The following is an 18,117-nucleotide window of genomic DNA, read 5'->3' as shown; positions in this document are numbered from 1 at the left end:
GAGTTGATGCTGTCATCAGTGACACAAAATAAAAGCTTCACAATACACTCTAATGCTCAGCAGACATCAACTGCTTCAGTGTTGAAAATATGTGATATAAAGCTCAGCACAGCTGAGAAGCTGATCAGCTGTTTATTTCTTTAATAAATTATGAAATCATAATTTATCTATTTGCTGTTGTCAAGATTTTATTCTGATTCATCTGAAAAAACATATAAATCTGTTGAGGGTTGACTTTTTCATCATTTTTTGAATGTCTGAACAACACTTTTTTTATCTACACTCTTTGTGAAGTCTGTTCCACATCTCTTTAAGTAATGTGGGATAACAAGTATGGGTTTATTGACTGCAGATAGCAGTGCCTTCAACTGCTGAATCTTAATTTTTAAACACAGTTAGATTTCAGCCTCTCTTTTTCATGTGATTATTGAAGATGCTATCTGTGAAGTCAGTGATTTCTGACTGGGATTGATGCTTTTGTTTCAAAGTATGATATTGTTGTATATGCTCAGAAGGTTTTGATGCTCAAATTGCTGGAGATGTTAATTTAAAAGAATATAAAAGTTGACTCTAAAGAGATCTGCTGAATTCTGAAGAAGAGTAACAAGATTGAAAAATTGCTTAATTGTAAGTAATTATATGCATGCAGTTATTGTTAACAGTAGTGTTGTAATATATTATTTGATGCAACACAATGATCAGCATTGCAGATGTTAAAATGTAAGAGAAGATTCAGTTAAAATCAGTATTATTCATCTGCAGAAAATTTAAAGCCTGTTCAGTGATTTTATTCATACAATGTCAGAGCTGTACAGAAAGTGGATATTTATCTTTTGACAGCATAAACCTTCATTATTGCCATTTTTTTTTATATGAATATTAATCTGCTTGGCATTCTAGCATTACTTTTATTACTTATCAGCGGTTTTTATCATGATGATTATTGTGTGATTTCAGTGAATGTGTTGCAGTTGAAAATCCTGTTATATTACTACTTTCTCACATCAAATATCAGTGAAAAATGGAGCTCATTTTCTGTGTTATAATATACAAGAGTATGAGAACCTTCTGCTCAATCTTTATGGCATGTATTGTTTCAGATTCACAAATATCAGTATTACTTCTCAGCCAATCAACCAGTGCAATGAACATACTGGCACTCGTCCATGTCATATTTTTAATACACAGTGGGTGGGAGGTAGGATTCAACAACTGAGTGATAAATTGAAATCCATGAAATGGATCAGAATACATGAATCATATGTCAGATGAGATAGTTGAGATGCTCTGATGAATCACTTCTACAGCAGCAAGTCTGATTAATTGTTGTCTACAACATAGATACTGTCATTTGCCTCCTGGGTTGCATTGTCACTGTTGCTCGCCATGATTTTTGATTTTTGATGATATTTGCAGGTTCCAAGCCGGCCAGCGCTGGATTGAGTCAGCACAAATCACGACTTGTTCCAGTGTATACTGTACAGATTTAACTTGATTAGGTTTAAATTCACCACTTTTTCAACTAATTACACTGTTGAACTCTATAAAGTGGATTTTGAAGCCAGCTTGGCACTCTTGGTGAGTTATACAGGGTTATCCCCTCGTGGGTAGGTTTTTGCAAAATTAGCGTGGTTTCATTAGTGTATATTATACGAGATCCCATTGAATAATCAGTGTATTTTTGAGTATTTGTTGGTATTAGTGTAATATATAAACCCTAATTAAGGATCCGCGCCAATACATCTATATTAGGATATATTATGAAATTCCGCCCAACATCGAGTTTTCAAACATAAGGGGGTATTTTGACATCCTGAACAACCAGAATTTGATCTCCCTGCCTGTTTACCTTCCTGCTGGCCAATCTTTCGTTTATACTGACACCAGGCACAAACACGCTGTTTTGAAAGAGGAATTCGTTGATGATTTAGATCAGGATTTGATCGTTCGATAGGAAGATTATCATGAATCTTAGGTGCAAATTCAAAGAGCTGTTGATAAAGCTTCTCATGAAAGCTTATATGAGAAGGAAGATCCTTTGCCGGAATCCCTTGCTGCTTCATATATATATATTGAAGCCGGTATGCATTGACAGCCGCGGAATCGATAAGCCAGTAGAGAATAGGAAGCCAGGTTCGATAGGTGACTCTATGGCTAGTATATGCTGCCCGGTATTGATTTGCTAGGTCTACCCCATTCATATTATGATTATAATCATCTATAATCAATGGGATTTTCAGCTTCTCTTGTGGTTGACCTTCAAAGACTTTCCTAACAATATTGGCATTGGTTGAGAGTTCCCCTGGGCATTTACGAGTACGTTCAATAACTGCGTCCAATGAATGAATCGTAGTTAGTGCCAATACCATATTATTATCTTGCCAGGCAAGACAGAGAACATTCTCTTTTTCAATGGCATGCAGGGTATTCCAGGGTATGGAATTTGAATGCTCTCGAAGCTCGCCTAGTACTGCTGGAACCTGGTTTGGACGAGTGGTTCCACATGCTCCATACCCCTGTTGACGTAGTTCTTTGAATAGAGGAACTGATGTAAAGTAGTTATCCATATAAATTGAATAGGATGTGACCGGCTGTGCGATAGAGATTTGATTAGGGGTGGCATTCGGCGTGGCATTCGGGGGGTTGATATTCGGCGTGGTATTCGGGTTGATATTAGGGCCGATATTAGGGGTGATATTAGGGGTGATATTAGGGTCGGTATTAGGGGTGGCATTCGGCGTGGCATTCGGCGTGGCATTCGGCGTATTCGGCGTGGATACCGTAGGAAGCCGGTTCACCAGATTCACCACCATAGATCCGGTTTTTGTTAATGTAGGGAATTGAAACATAGGCATTATACCCTGCCGGCGGCTAGACCAGAAAAATGTCCATAAATAGCCATGTTCTGATAGGCCAAATATCTTATATCCCCGAGGAATTGGTTTATTAGGCATCTTGTATGTATGTTGACTCCGTCCAAAGCATTTAACCATAATCTCATCAATAGAAATCTTGGAGCCAGGGGTGTAGTATTTTCGGCATGCCATATGGAACTCAGTAGCCAACGGCTCTACCTTATACCACCAATCATCCTTATTTTTGGCCCCCGGGCGGCGGGCTTCACGGGGGTTAGATATATGGATATATCGTTTAAGCTGTTTAAAACGCGTATGGGTCATATAGGATTGAACAGAATGAATAGGGCCCTGTTTCAGATCATTCCGCCAGTATAGATCAGTTCGATGGGATTTATGAACCCCCATATAGAGAAGAATGCCTATAAAGACCTTTATCTCCGCTGGATTGGTATTTTTCCATGAATATTGTTGGATAGAAGGCTTTGAGGATATAGAAATTTCAGAAATCTCTATATCTTGAGCTTCCTCATCCTCCTCTATTTCTGAAAGCTCTGGAGCTTCATCATCAGTATCTCTAGCATCTTTCTTTAGTTTTGCATAGAGATTAGTAGAATCACTGATATTTTGAAGGCTTTCCTCAGAGAAGAATAGAGTAAATAAGGCATAAGGACTGCTAATATTGATATTCGCTGGAATATTAAGAATTGGATCTCGTGAGGCAGGCAGTATTGGATGGAATTTCACTGATTCTAGAGGTGGAAGTTCTGCAATAACCTCTTCAATAGGCCGTTTTCGTTTTCTTGACATTTTTGTATGAACTAGAGAATAAATTAGTTAGCTAGGTCATTTGAATTGATTAATATAACAAAATTACCATTGGATTTAGTAGGTTTCTCAGTGGATTCCACGTTCGCAGGTTGAGGGGGTTCCATATTCGCGAGGGGGGGGTGGGGGGGGTGTTCCATATATTCCTGAGTAGGGGTTCTTTATATTCGCGGATAGGGGGTTCAAACGCGTTGGATTCTCAACGCGTTGTTGAGATCTACATGGGATTGTTCATCAGTAGATCTGAATGACCAATTATCATTCATATAAAATTATATGGGATTCTATTGGTTATGCCCAGGCCGCCGGTGCAGAATTCCATACACTAATTGAAACCACGCTAATTTTGCAAAAACCTACCCATGAGGGGATACGCAAAATTTACCGAACAGCAGGCCTTTTTCGGCCATGCCTGCGTTTTATTGGGTTTGTAATAATATAACCATACCGGGCGCGATGCTGCTTCATGTAAAAATTGAGCTGCGAGAGAACCTGGTTTCCGGGGGACCCAATTGTCTGTATTACTAGTCAGTCATTTGTAAACTAAGAGGTCAGCGTTGACAGATATTAATGGTGCAGTTGTTACCACGACATGTAGTGGCTCGGAAGACGACGAGGTTTTATTATTCATTTATTTTGATAATAGTTCGTTAGTTACTTATGAGGCAGAAGTACTACCTGATCTTGGCGCGTTTGCATCGTCTGTTTGCTTATACGGGGTCAAACTACTAAGGGAATGGTTATTTGGCGACTGGACTTCCCTACCACACCCCTGAGTCTTCCTTGTAACTCTTATGGCATCTCTGATTGCACACGAATGCTAGACCATAAATTTTATATTTTGGTCATTATTTATTCATAATATCTCCGCGTCCTCAATCCAGCGCCATAGTTTTCTGTCCGCTACAAACCCTCTGCTCATTACCGAAGCTAGAGTAAGCTTTTTTGACAATGTATGTCGCACGGGTTCCACATTAGAAAAGTATGCCTTCTCATTCCGTTCAATATCACTTGATGATTGATCATCTGCCGCGAGAATCTTTTCCATATCCAAAACCGCTGGTTCGCCATACTGTTCTTTAAACATGGTCGGTATGTCCGACATTTGCTGCCCGTATATTAATCTGTAAAGCTCCGCAAAAAGGTTATAGTCCTGTAAGGCATCCAAATGGGTCAATCGTGTAAAAAGCCGCACCTTTCTGGTCATCTCCCAAACTGTCTGATGAAGCGTCACATTTTTCTCTCTCATAAAATATTTTGCGACCCTAGCTCGGAATGCGGAGTCAAGGGCAGGCTCTATCTCATCCCTTGGATGAGGTAAGCCCGGTGTCGCAAGAAGCATGGCAATCGGCACAGACGATGAGAAAGCCCAGTCGATAATACAAGTGATATTGTAATCTTCGTCAACAAAGATGTTATTAACACTAAGATCAGGATGGTGGAGAGGATATCCAGCTTCAAAACTGCTCATGGTCGCGTCGGATTCGGTCGTAAAGGACGGTATCATACTCTCGAGAAACTGGCCAGCGATAAAATAGTCCAATCTGTTCTTGCTGCTATCAATTTTTGAGCCAAGTGTGACGAAATCGTTCCATTTATCAGTTGCAGATAGATAACTGTCATAAGAATTGTATTCCGCCGGCACGGGAACGGGAGCGAAGAAGGCGTGATGTTCTAACGTGAGAAACTGTATATGCTGGAGAAATGCGGATAGAAGTGACTTATAGTAGTCCTTCTCACTGCAGAATGGTCCCCGGAAGAATTCTTGTAATGTATGTCTGTCTTGCAAGAGCAGTCCAGGCGAAAGGCATGTCTTCACACTGAAACAACCCTCCTCTTCAAACAACGAGCCCATCGTATCAAACCGAAGGTGTGACAGTTGTGATATAATATCCCCGAGTTGTCTCATAATCTTCTCTTTTTCCTGTTGTTTAAGACACTGGCGCCGAGCGGTCTTTGGGATTTGGTAAGGTTGCGGGTGCCAACTGCGAGTGCTAAGGGGAGAGCCTTGGGCTTTGCTCATTAAAATGAATGGCACTCCGATTTCATTTAACCTAGTAGGGCTTTGTTCCATTCAGTAAGGTAAGTTAAAAGGAGCAAGCGGATGACATACCTGTAGTAGAACACTTCTGGAACAGGAATGGAGCTGTTCTCTCGAATGTATTTGATTGTGGCTGCCTCGCTCGCAAGTACAACTCCAGCAGTCTCCTCATCTAAACTGTAACATGTCCGAGGGGAGCGGAATACCCATTCCACACCATCATCAAAGGTGAGAAAAATCACCCAATTTAGGCTACCGCTTCTGGGTCTTTGAGTCAGGTCACAAGTGCAAGGTACATTTCGTAATCGCTGGACAAGGTGAAGAAGTGCAGAGACATCGAATTTTGCATGTAAGAAGACTGGCGCGTTATGTCGTTGATTCGACATTTTTGAGAATTTGGGTTGAGAGGAAGCTGGGGGTTCGCAAGTGTTCGACCTTGTCACCAAGTTATGCTTCGCAAAGGTCGAGGACAACAGGTGTGAGACAACCAGGTCCTACCGCTTTGGAAATTCTGCCACCCTAAGACCACTTCGCGGCCTTGGTGCTTGGCAGCTTGCTGTCGCGAAATTAAACACGATTGTCTCCTCAAGAATCGGAAGAGGGTTGGCAAAAATCAAAATGCCTCGACGACAGCAGCCTGGGACCCCTCCAGGTCTCCCTCCCATTCCTGCTGGTGCGTACAAGAAATCATATTATCCGGCTCTAGATACGGTCTATTACTTAAAAACTAGTGAGGCTCATCATCTCCTTAAGTGATAATTTTATCTAACCGTCGCACAGCCGACGACGATGAATGGAGCAGAGGAACAATAAGTAATGATACGCAAAGCACCAGCCTCCACACAGTAAGGACCAAGCCCACCAAATGGGCACAAAGAATCAAGCTTATCCTTCCAGGTGATAGACGATGCCACGGGAGAAACCTACTATGTTTACGTGCAGTATATTCGTAAAAGAGCCTCATGGGATTGAAGTGAGACGAGCTTCAGTTGTTACCGATGCGGAATATGTCTCCTACTCATCCAGATCGAGTTCCAGTTGCCCTTTCTTATTATTAATTTTACTGTTCCAGAGTGAGGGTAGATGAAAATCGACTTCTGCTGTCATTCTTAACTTGACAATTTCTATGACTCACAGGCCATTGCTCTTTTCCCACATTCTTAATGATGACCGAGTAAAAGGTTTCCTAGTACCAATGGTCGCTTCATATCAATTTAAGAGAGCATCAAGGGGGGGGGATCACGTAGCAAGGATGGAGAGAACCATGGGTGGCCCGGGTCAGTCCAGTATCGCAGCATTGCTTGATGAGATCGTCGGAAAGTTTTCATTCCGAGTTATCCCTGTCATGCACTCTGACAAAAAACGCGTTGGGGCCTAACGTAGCGCTTAATCCATCTCGCCCTTTTTCCATTCAGACGAACTCCCATCCAGCAACATAAAACGACTCACCCCTGTTTGCATTTTGAACATAATACTCCGCTCTCCGCCCACTTTTAACCACCTCTTACCCTGTCTCTTCTAGTCGACATGGCCCAACGTCAAAATCAAGGTGTGCGCTATTCATGTTTTGTTACCGGCCTACTTTGACTGACCATTGATAGGAAAGCAACCTCAAGGGATCAGGAAACGATCACAAGAACCTGTCCGCAGGAGCTCGCGCCTTAGAGGCCTCCACGAGCAAAGTCTATTCAAGTACAGGAAAACTGAGCCAACCCATCCACGTCCTCTCCGACTCGCAGCACTCTCAGAGAAGAGGCATGTTGCTTTCCTCGTGCTATACTACGCCATGAAACTAACTCAAAGCTAAGGTCCCACGAAACCCGCCGGCACCTACGCAAGCTAGTATACCTCAAAAACGAGATCGCGAGAAGCTGAATTTCCATCCTTCCTTCCAGCTAAGCACCCGCAAAAGCGACAGCGAACATCTCTTGCAAGCGACACTTGTAAGGACCATACCGTTGAGGACACAGCTGGCCACGAGGCGACAAGTGGCATCAGTAATACCGATATTGACCCAATTGAGTGTTGGATACAGAGAGGACATTGGCCCGAAAAGTATTTTAAGGAGCACGGCAGTATGAATTCTCTGCTTGCAAGGAGAAAATCTACGTCTTCTCTTCGTCGCCGTAAGGGATCGGAATCAAGCGATGCCACTCCCAGTGACCAAAAGCCTAGAGAGCAAAAAAGTGCTCCATACAAGAACCCGCGTTACCGAACTTTCCTTGAAACAAAAGGCAGCTTCATGGATAAATCCAGTCTCGGCATTACGGATGTGAGCAAAGCACTCATAAAGGCCTTACTTGATACGGATCAACCAGTGCATGACGAGTCGTTATTCCAAGGTCACCTCTTTGATGCAACCTGCCGGAAGCTCGCAGGCAAAAACGAGACTAGAGTAATGCTAGATATTATGCGATTGATTGTTCCTTCTGCGGAGATTCTGGCAACCTATGGCGCCACCAAGCTGGAATGCTTGGTAGAAGGTGTCAATGAAGGCTGGAATAAGAGCATACCTTTCTACGGACCCCGTCCACAGCCTGACTATTCTGTGGGGTTCAGGCGGTCGGCATTCACAGAAGACCAACTTGAAAGGCTCAAGCCCCTTTGAGGCGACTGGGATTGTTATTCGTTCTTTATGGCAACAGATACTATGCACTTTCCATTTCTGACGTGCGAGGTAAAGTGTGGTGAGGTGGCGCTTGATATTGCAGACCGACAGAATGCTCATAGTATGACTCTTGCTGTGAGAGGCGTAGTTGAACTCTATAGGGCTGTGAAGCGTGAAGAGGAGCTCCACCGGGAAATCCTCGCCTTTTCAATATCCCATGATCATACAGCGGTGAGGGTCTACGGCCATTATGCTGTGATTGAAGGAGACAAGACTACCTTTTACCACCATCCGATTCACAAATTTGATTTCACGACCTTGGATGGCAAGGAGAAGTGGACAGCCTGTAAGTTCACAAAGAATGTCTACAATATATGGATGCCGATTCATTTTGAAAGAATCTGCTCGGCAATTGATCAGATACCGCTGGATCTCGATTTTGATGTCTCACAGACGGATCTTCAGTTTGCTCAACAGTCAGAAACCGACTCTTTCAATGAGAATGACAGTCAATCAAGTCAGGCAAGTTTTATCAGTTCGACAGATGTTACCCCGACAACCTCTTTCAGTCAGCAAATAGTCTTCAAAAAGCCAAGGAAGAGGCGGTAGTGCGGAACGTAAACAAGTTCTTTTGAATAAACTGATGCATGAATTTTAAACATTCAGTCAATAGTTAATGAGAGATGTTAGAGTTATCAGCTTGTGTGAGCTCCTGGGCATATGGGGATAGAGGGCAATGAGGAAGCAGACCGCTTGGCTAAGCGGGCAGTCTCATCCACTGCAGCCCCAGCCTATGGTCTCGAGGCCACACCCACAGTCAGTGGGGTCCGCACAGTGGCCAAGCAGCTCAGCCAAGAGGCAAGGCGAAAGTGGTGGAGTGGAGCCTGTGGCAAGCTCTCTGACTGGTACCGGGGCTGGAGTTTCAGCAGGCCGACTGTGGAATACCAAGTGAAGGCCCCTCCGGAGCTCACCATGCCACGGCATGCCCTTCACCGCTGGCTCGCACTCCGCTCCTCTCATGGGGACTTCTCCTGGTACCACAGGCGTTTCCAGCATGCAGATGCGAGGCTCACCTGTGTCTGTGGACACAACAAGAGCCCAGAACATTTGGTGCTCTGTCGACACTCACAGAGGCACTTTCTTCACTGGCCCAAGAGGCCAGCAGCACGGCCACACAACCAGGCGACAGCTGTTGCCTATCTAGGGTCTCTGACCCCTACAGACTTTGTAGAACTGCTGGACTGCACGCAGTTCTACACACGGTACTGCACAAGGTAACGCAGCCGGCTGGCTGCAAACCATCTGACAACCCCCGCAGCAGTTCCACGAGGCCGGCCTGCTGAGTACACCCACGGTAGCTAGTGCAACTGCCAGGGACATCACAGTCTATGCAGACAGTACAGATAGCACAACTAGGCTCATCTGTCTCAATTAGCTGTGGTGTAATCAGTACAGTCTACGTGTCTGACTCAGCTGATATGGTTTTGACTGCCGGCATTGTATCTACGCGTGCTCTGCTTTGTTTTCCTCTCGTTTGCCCTTGTCTCTATCGGCTCAAATGCTTCTTCTTCCTTCTTTTCTTTGCTCTCTCTGTCATTCTCTGCTCTTTTCCTTTCACAACCTTCTGTAGTGCTCTCTCCTCTCTTTTCCCCCGGGTCTGTGCCATGTCACGTGACTGCAAGGTGTTGCAGATGACACAGTCTTTCCTTCACCTCTCTCTTTTATTCTTTTCATTTCAGAACACACACTTTCCCTCTCTCTTTTATTCTTTTCATTTCAGAACACACACTTTCCCTCTCTTTCTTTCATTATTTATCTTGTCTGTCTTTCTTCTGATGTTAGAAGCACAGACAGCTTTCTGATCAACTGAGAGAGGTATCCCTCTCTGCTCACTATAAAGCCTTCCAGGCACGGCAGCGGCGGTCCCCTCAGGGAACCACACTATAGCCCCACCATGAATGGCCATACGTCGGGCCAGAAGTGGATGCGCAGCTCAGAAAAATCCTTTGCAATGAGCTGAGTCTTCTCAAGGGTTGCCACCTGGATTCTGTTTTCTCTCTCTCTCTGTGTACATAGAAATCTCTCCAGCGTAGCACGTCTCCATGCCCTTCGGGAGGCTTCTGAAACACGGGCGCTGCCCGTGTTTTCTCCGGGACGTTAAACCTATACATACATACATACATACTGAACTTTGAATTAAAGAGAAGAAGGCTTGGGAAGAACAGATTTATCTTTTCTAAAGAACTTTCAACAGCTCAGATCAGTCTGAAGCACTGTAAAAAATTACTTCATCAAAATTCCATCTCAAAGTTCAAGAAAAATAGTATCATAAAAGCAACATTTCAGGGTGTGAAGAAGCAGACTCACAAAATTATCTTGTTTGAAAAGCTGTTTGATTTTTTGATAATTAGTGCATATTTAAAGATTTTAATATCATTCAACTTTCAAATCTAATCTCATAAAACATAATCTTTAAGAACTTTTTTGATGATTTTAACAATGTATAACTTCTGTTTTTGACTCAATCAAAGCCATCTTTTTCCAGACCTTTATCTGTAATAATAAATTGAGAATTCTAAAAGTATTTTCATCTTGATAATGTTAATGATATTGCTAATTATATTGCCCTACAAATGAATATCGGATATTAATTGCTTCTATTTTGCTTCAGATTTGCATAAGAAGGAGATAAAAGAATGGAAAAAGAGAATTAGTGATCATATATAAATCTAAAATATGCAGATGACACAGAAAGCTGAAAGCTGGTCAGTTGCACATTATATCACTGTTGATTGAGTTACTTTCTTTTTTTTTTGCTCAGATATGAGCATTTAGATACGCAGATTCTCTGTGTTGAAAGGTTCTCAGATCACTGATCATCGACCAGTCTTTGAACTGAGTCATAATATACTCAGAGCAACAGCCTAGGCCTTCAGACTCGGTGAGATGAGTTGTGTATAGCTTGAATATACTATCATAATAAGTTGATTTAAGAGTATAAACATTGTTGTCATAAGTTGATCTGTCTTGTTGGTATGACTGAAGAGCATCCATACCCCGAGCTTCTAATGCGCAAAATAACATCACAAAGTGCTGGTGTGAGGTGGAAATAGATGTGAGCTATGCAATTTCATGCTAAGCTGATTAATGACTTTCTGTTGTTTTCTCTACCTTTTCTCCTATCAATGTCCCTATTACAAAACTATGATCGTACGAATCTAGTACTGCAGACAAAGCATTTGCTATCTAATAACTCTTTATATAATCAGTGAAAAATCTCAACTATATGATCCACAGATCTTTGACTCAGAAGAGAGATATTTTGAACAGAATCTGTGTCCACACAGAAGAGTTTTCCACTCTGAAGAAATGCTATAGCATATTGAGCATTGACATCAATGCTCCAGCTCAATGACCTTAGCCTTAAGCCTGTGGATATCCTCATTGTTCCCAATCAGCTCTGCAGAGTGTTTGATTTTTAGCTCAGTGTTCCACTTCTTCAAACACTGCACTTCTTCTTGTAGATCTGTGATCTTCACAGACTCTGCTTCAAATATGGTGTGAATTTCTTGATTTGCTGTCGCCTATTCTAATATCACCAGAACTACTTTCAGGTTGAGCATTGTGCATTTCTTCAGCAGCTATAATGTTGTGGATGCGGAGGAATTGAGGAGCGCTGAGCCATCAAACAGAGCCTCATACTCCGGGAGGCTTGCGTATCAGGATGGTGGAAAGGGGCGTTGATGCGGGATGTCGCTCCGGGCTGCCAACCAGGGCCGGGGACGCTCGGGTATACCAAGAAATGGGGGGCAGTCACGGGGTGCTCGTCTCGGGTTCCAAGGTTGCTCTCCCCAGGCATTGAGGGCGAAGACTGAAAATAGAACTCATGCAGCAATGGCGTCCCTTCCACCAGCTGTCGCATGCGGATCACCGTGGGGAGGGACAAGAGGGTAGGTATCATTCGGCTGTGGCTGCGTACAGTAGAAGAGGAGATTGCATGACAGTGTGATGGACAGGCGGGCTCGGCTTCTTCAGTTTTATTCAAGGCCACCCTACCCTCACCTGCCTACCCAAGGGCCGTTAATGAACGGCTAGGAGAGGCCACCTTAAGGCCACCTTATGATCGATCATGATATCACTTTCATGTACATGGACATGGAGTAGCATTACGTCTCACCCGTTGCAGATTCGGCTGTGACACTGGTGGGTTTGACTGTATGCATTCCCCTCTCCTGTTTCTGAAGTGTAGACACCCGCTGGCGCAGTGCTGATTCCGTCCTCTCTGGAAAACACCTCTCTATCTCCGGCCAGGGTCGGCGCTCCTCCATCATGCTCAGGAGCTGTGTGTCATCCTCGGGGAGCCATCACCACAGCCTGTCTCTGTGGCCCTTTCTCCCCTCACCGCGCTCATGCTGAGTTTTTCCAACCTTGTGAGGAGCTGAGCGACCGGTTGGCTGCACACTCTCATGCAACTTGCCAAAGCCTCTTCAAACAGTTAAGAAAAGAACTGCAGATGCTTGTTGAGCTGTAGCAATAAAAAATAAAAATGAAGAGCTGTGGAGAAATCTTTTATAACTGATGCAGAGGTAATATAAAACTGCTTTATAATTAATTTTTTTAATTGTTGTGGCTCTTACTTGCATTTTCTGAATTGTTCATTGCTGAGAAAGTCATCACTTATGCTGTAGAAGCAAAGCATATCAACATCAATATTACAACAAACAGAGTGAATCTGCTGATGATTCAGAATATGAATGTTATCATTTATTTAAAAATTTCTATTTCAATCATCAGACCTCTTTTAGAATTTTTAATAATATTTAAAAATATCACAGAATATAAATGAAAGACATTCAGAATATGAATAAACAGTTTTTGAATTTGCAAAATCATCATCTTGCTGAATAAACTGATGAAGTTCATTAATATTTTAAAGCATATCATTAATAAAAATTGCTAAGTCAATGAAAATATTGTTTTGAAGATTTAAAAGTTTGAAAAAAGCTTTTAAACTATCATCTGAATTGATTATATTCAGTGATAATGAATCAGCCTTTGTGGCACCTCTTTCAAGAGAAGGCAGTTCAGTCAATGTATTAGAGATATTATTTTAAACATTATAAATAAAGATGGAAGGTGAATTCTGAATGTGATATGTCAGATCACAGAGAGATAATGCATCATATTAAAAATTCTCTGAATTGAATGGTGATATGAACATCTTTTTTGATTGAAAGAGGGCGTTCAATAATACACACAGTTGATTATTACTGTTAATAAACATGTAAATTTCAATCAGTGGCTTTGAAGAAAGCTTATACTTGAGAAGCAGCAGAGTTTTGAGAGAAATATCACAATATAAAATTGAGAGAGAGGGTTTTCTGAATTCTGAGATGTGAGAATTGAAGTATTTACACAGTGAGAATGATTTAAAATGCTACAGTGTTCACAATTTGAAATTGTTTGTATAAAATGTGAAAATCATCTGAGTAGAAGATTGAAAATATGAGAGAGAAGAGAGATCATAAATCAGAAATGAATTATGTAATGAGTATACTTCAATTAACAATCTAACACTATTTTAAATACAGATTATGAATTGATTAAGAAAAGACAGAGAAAAGAGATCAGAAGAAAAGGTTATATAAAGAAGATTTTTATAAAAAAAAGATTAAAGTAGAAGAATATCAGAAACCACTTCATAATAAAATGTGAAGTGAAAGAATGTTAAGAGCTACATGAAAAAATCATTAGAAATTACACAAATGCAGAGTATGAAATAAAAGAACATTAAAAACTACACAGAAGAATTGTTAGAGACTATACAAATGCAAAGCATGAAGTGAAAAAACATTGAGAGTTATATGAAATCACGATGACAGAAACAAATAGGTGCAGAAGAGGAGTTGATTGTGTAAATTAACTATTAATAAATGTTAATTCATCACATTATCCTCTTCAACTGAGATGAGTGTAGACTTGTAGATATTGAGAGTGGCGGTGTTCTTCAAGATGAATACAGGTTGTCAGATCGGACGATTGTATTCTACTTATTTGATGAGATATTCACAGCAGTGGTGATTGGTTTTATTATCAAGAATTGCTTTGATTTCTCATTTGAACTTGTTATTTTCTTCTATAATGATAAGTCACAAGTGGCTGGCAATTGAAGGTTCTCTGTGAGGGGAATAGATCCTCAGCCGCAGGTTGGAGCAGGTTTATATGAAAGACATTGTGAATGTCAGGTGAAGTGTTGAGTTGATAATTATATATATCTAACACTTCCTTCGCTGTATACTTGATATGACAGTAACTTAGTGTATGCAAGAGATGGTCCATTTTTATATTTCTGAAATTCAATCAGATTTTATTTTTTATATGATATTGAATTGCAAAATTTATTTTGATATTTATTTGGTTTTCATAATCTTACTGAATGCTGATTATTGAAGCTTCTGCTCAATTATAAGCTTTTTTTAACTTGCTCAAAATATTTTTTACTGTTTGTATAAGGCTGTGAGTGTATGCAGTTTATCAGAAAATTTCAGAGAAGTTCAAAACCTCTAAATTATATCTGTGTAGAAGGAAGAATAAGCTTATGCCTGTTGTGACAGAATCTCAACTGTTAATTGCAATCTCAGTGTATTATGCAAGCTCAAAGTGTGCTGACGAATTGACTGTCTTTATCTGACACAATGAATGAAGGTAGATCATGTATATGATAAAATGAGTTTTTGATGAAAGCATCTGCAACTACTTCAATGTTCATCTTGACACAGAGCTATAGTATTACACCCTTGCTGAGTCAGTTGACAATAATTAGAATGTTTGTAGAATCTCCACTTTCAAACAAGGAAACTGCAAAATCAATAGCTATATCACATCAAGTTCATTCAGAGATAAGTAAAGGCTTCAGCATCTCTTTTCACTATTCATATCATACTATCACTGAGCCACAATAATCACAGTTGTATATGAATCAGTGTATATTCTTCAACATATCTGATCAGTAATAATTTCAGATGATAATGTAATATATGATTTCATATTCTGAGTGCTCAGTCATCAGTGAATCATGACTTTCTTGCATGATTCATATTTGTAGAGGTTTTGAATCAGAGACTCATCATCTATTTTAAAAGTGTAAGCAATTGTCATCATCAATTGAACATGTTGAGATATTTGTTTTTAAGTATATATCTGTGGGGAATTGAGATGCTCTGCTTTGTATGATTTCAGCAGTCGGTTGTCAGAATTCATCTGCCTGTGCTGTTAATCTTCATTGTTTTTTAAATGAGGGCTTTTAAGTTTAAAATTGATTGATACATATACAAGATTCATCTGGTTGTGTAGAATCTTTTATAATTGCAAAGTTGATTAATCAATGCTTTTAATGTTTCCATTTATCATTCAAGTCATCAGATGATATATTTTGTTCACAGCAGAATAAAGCATTCATAAAAATGTTCTCTACTTTAGATTAAAAATGAATTGTGAATAAAAAATAATTAAAAAACAACAATTAATGCATATGTTTTTCAGTGAGCTTACAAGTGATTGTGAAGTACTCTAGATTTTTATAATTAATAACAATCTCAAATCTCTCAACATTTACGAGTTCAGACTTTCATTTTTCAAAATATTATATAATCATTAAAACCTTCTTATTGTAGATTTTATAATTGCATTCAGCAAATGATATCTTTTTCAAAGTGAAGACACAAAATTGTAGAACATCGTCATTATTATATTGCATCAGTATCTCATCTACTATATAATCTGAGATATCTATTTCAAGAATTATATATTTATCTGAATTGAATGATTATAGCATTGAAGTGTTTATGAATATATATTTCAGCCTTTTGAATGCTGCGTCTGCTTCATCCATTCATTGAAATACAGTGTCTTTTCAGATCAAATTCATTAGTGATTGTATGATATCAGAGAATTTCTTGATGAATCTTCAATAAAAGTTAGTGAACTCTAGAAAACTTATAACCTCTTATACTGAGACTGATGTCTCTCAGTTGAGAATTGCTTCCATCTTCTTAGAATTCATATATACACTTTTTTCAGCTTTAATGATGAATTCTATATAAGTTGTAAATTTAATTTCAAAGTTGCATTTATCAATGTCCATCTGCAGTCCAGCTTTTCATAGACAGTCAAGCACTTATCATATATGCTTACAATACTCAGCAAGCAATCCATCAGTGAAGATCAAAATATCATTCATGTACAATGAAGCGATCTCATTGAGGAGATCACATAAAGCTCAGTTAATGTATTTCTGAAATGTACCCAAAGTATTCATCAATTCAAAAAGAGTTACAACCAATGCTAGAGCTGATTTTGAAAGACTTCAAAATATTCAAAGAAAAATCTCATTCAATTGTTCTATTCATCTTCACTGGGTGCCTGCTCATATGGGTATATATGGCAATGAAATGGCTGATAAAGCTGCAAAAAAAGCAACTGAATTAGAAGTCTGCTTTCAAAGAATTATATTATGAGCTTATATTAAGAGAAAAATAAGAGAATTATATTTGCAAAAATAGCAAGATATCTGGTTTTTACAAAAAGAGAGTGTACATTATTCCAGGTTTAAAACTAAGCCAAAATGGAAAGCTTGCTCAATAAAATATAAAAAGAAACTTTTTGCTACAATAATGCAGCTAAAGCTTGGACATGGTTATTATAAATCATATTTAACAAAGATTAGAAATGATTTAAATAATGTATATTCAGATTGTCTGTTATATGAAAATCTAAAGCATCTTCTTTTACTTTGTACAAAGCATACAGAGTTAATTTGTACAAAGCATACAGAGTTAAGATTGAGATTGAGAGAGAAGTTTGAATTGAGACAGTTAAATTTAAAACTTTTATTCAATACAAAAACTGGAAATGAATTTTTGATTGAATATTTAAAAGAATCAAATATTGCTACAAGATTTCAATTAAATAGCTTGATCTGATAATGAATTCAATTTTTATTTTTATTTTTTTCTTTTATTTCTATGTATTTACTTTAATTATTGTTCTTGTTTTTATTTTTATTTTATTACTTTTGTTTTGAAATTTATTTCATTTTGATTATTTTTAATTTTGACTTGTTTTGAAAAGTTTGGTTTGTGAATGCTTTCTTTTCTTTTAATAACTGCTGTTTTTTATACTCTTTATTTCATTTGTTTTAAATTGAATGTATTGATCTGTTGTTATTCTTTTGACATTCTTTTCTATATTGAATAGTTTGAATAGTTGTTTAATTCTGGGCTAGAATTCTACTATTGCATGTATTAAATTGATTTTGTATATTAGCTTATTTTTAAGTTGAAAAATCCTGAAGTATTTCAGGTAAATGTCATAGTCACTGACTGCATACATCTATTGTGGCGTACTTACGCCCCTACCCACCCCTCGCTGATTCCCAGAGCTTCCGCTCCACCCCTTCCTTCTTCCGCCCCTACTCAAGGCTTCTATCCTTCCTTTTATAACCCTGCGATCGCTCCTTCCGCAGGAATCAATCACTGTAAATAAACAAGCATGTATATATAAGGGCGTCCGCCCATCTTCATCTTTTAGAGAATCAGACGTGTATTATCCTACTGAGCTGCGTACGCTACATCTATAATGGAATAATAATAATAATAATAATGAGATGTTAACAGCAATAAATACAATCTCAATATTAAAAAATATAATAGTAATTTTTTACATCTTTTTAAATAATCATCAAAAATCTCTTTTTATAATGTGAATGAGATTTAATTCAGTTCATA

The 18,117-nt window shown here is 39.3% G+C and overlaps 3 protein-coding genes across 3 annotated transcripts; 1 reads left to right on the top strand and 2 right to left on the bottom strand.

Annotated features, from left to right (window-relative positions):
• Positions 1-1,717: 1,717 nt before the first annotated feature.
• On the bottom strand, positions 1,718-6,110 carry HCAG_02181 (predicted protein; the record flags this gene model as incomplete). The annotated part of the gene is made up of 7 exons (XM_001541960.1): positions 1,718-1,743; positions 1,850-3,676; positions 4,044-4,199; positions 4,362-4,503; positions 4,648-4,836; positions 4,879-5,737; positions 5,797-6,110. 7 exons carry the CDS (start codon positions 6,108-6,110, stop codon positions 1,718-1,720), a joined length of 3,513 nt encoding a protein of 1,170 aa, XP_001542010.1.
• Positions 6,111-6,988: 878 nt separating this feature from the next.
• Positions 6,989-9,675, top strand: HCAG_02180 (predicted protein; the record flags this gene model as incomplete). The annotated part of the gene is made up of 7 exons (XM_001541959.1): positions 6,989-7,001; positions 7,247-7,275; positions 7,326-7,416; positions 7,620-7,996; positions 8,408-8,678; positions 9,042-9,606; positions 9,651-9,675. 7 exons carry the CDS (start codon positions 6,989-6,991, stop codon positions 9,673-9,675), a joined length of 1,371 nt encoding a protein of 456 aa, XP_001542009.1.
• Positions 9,676-10,358: 683 nt separating this feature from the next.
• Positions 10,359-10,867, bottom strand: HCAG_02179 (predicted protein; the record flags this gene model as incomplete). Its single annotated transcript, XM_001541958.1, has 2 exons — positions 10,359-10,495; positions 10,831-10,867. The coding sequence occupies 2 exons, from the start codon at positions 10,865-10,867 to the stop codon at positions 10,359-10,361; spliced, it is 174 nt and encodes a 57-aa protein (XP_001542008.1).
• Between the last annotated feature and the right edge of the window lie 7,250 nt (positions 10,868-18,117).

The sequence above is a fragment of the Histoplasma capsulatum genome, genomic scaffold (genome assembly GCF_000149585.1).
Source record: "Histoplasma capsulatum NAm1 scaffold_2 genomic scaffold, whole genome shotgun sequence".
Taxonomy (NCBI): domain Eukaryota; kingdom Fungi; phylum Ascomycota; class Eurotiomycetes; order Onygenales; family Ajellomycetaceae; genus Histoplasma; species Histoplasma mississippiense.
Note: the sequence above shows the minus strand (reverse complement) of the source record. Positions and strands in the feature narration are given on the sequence as shown.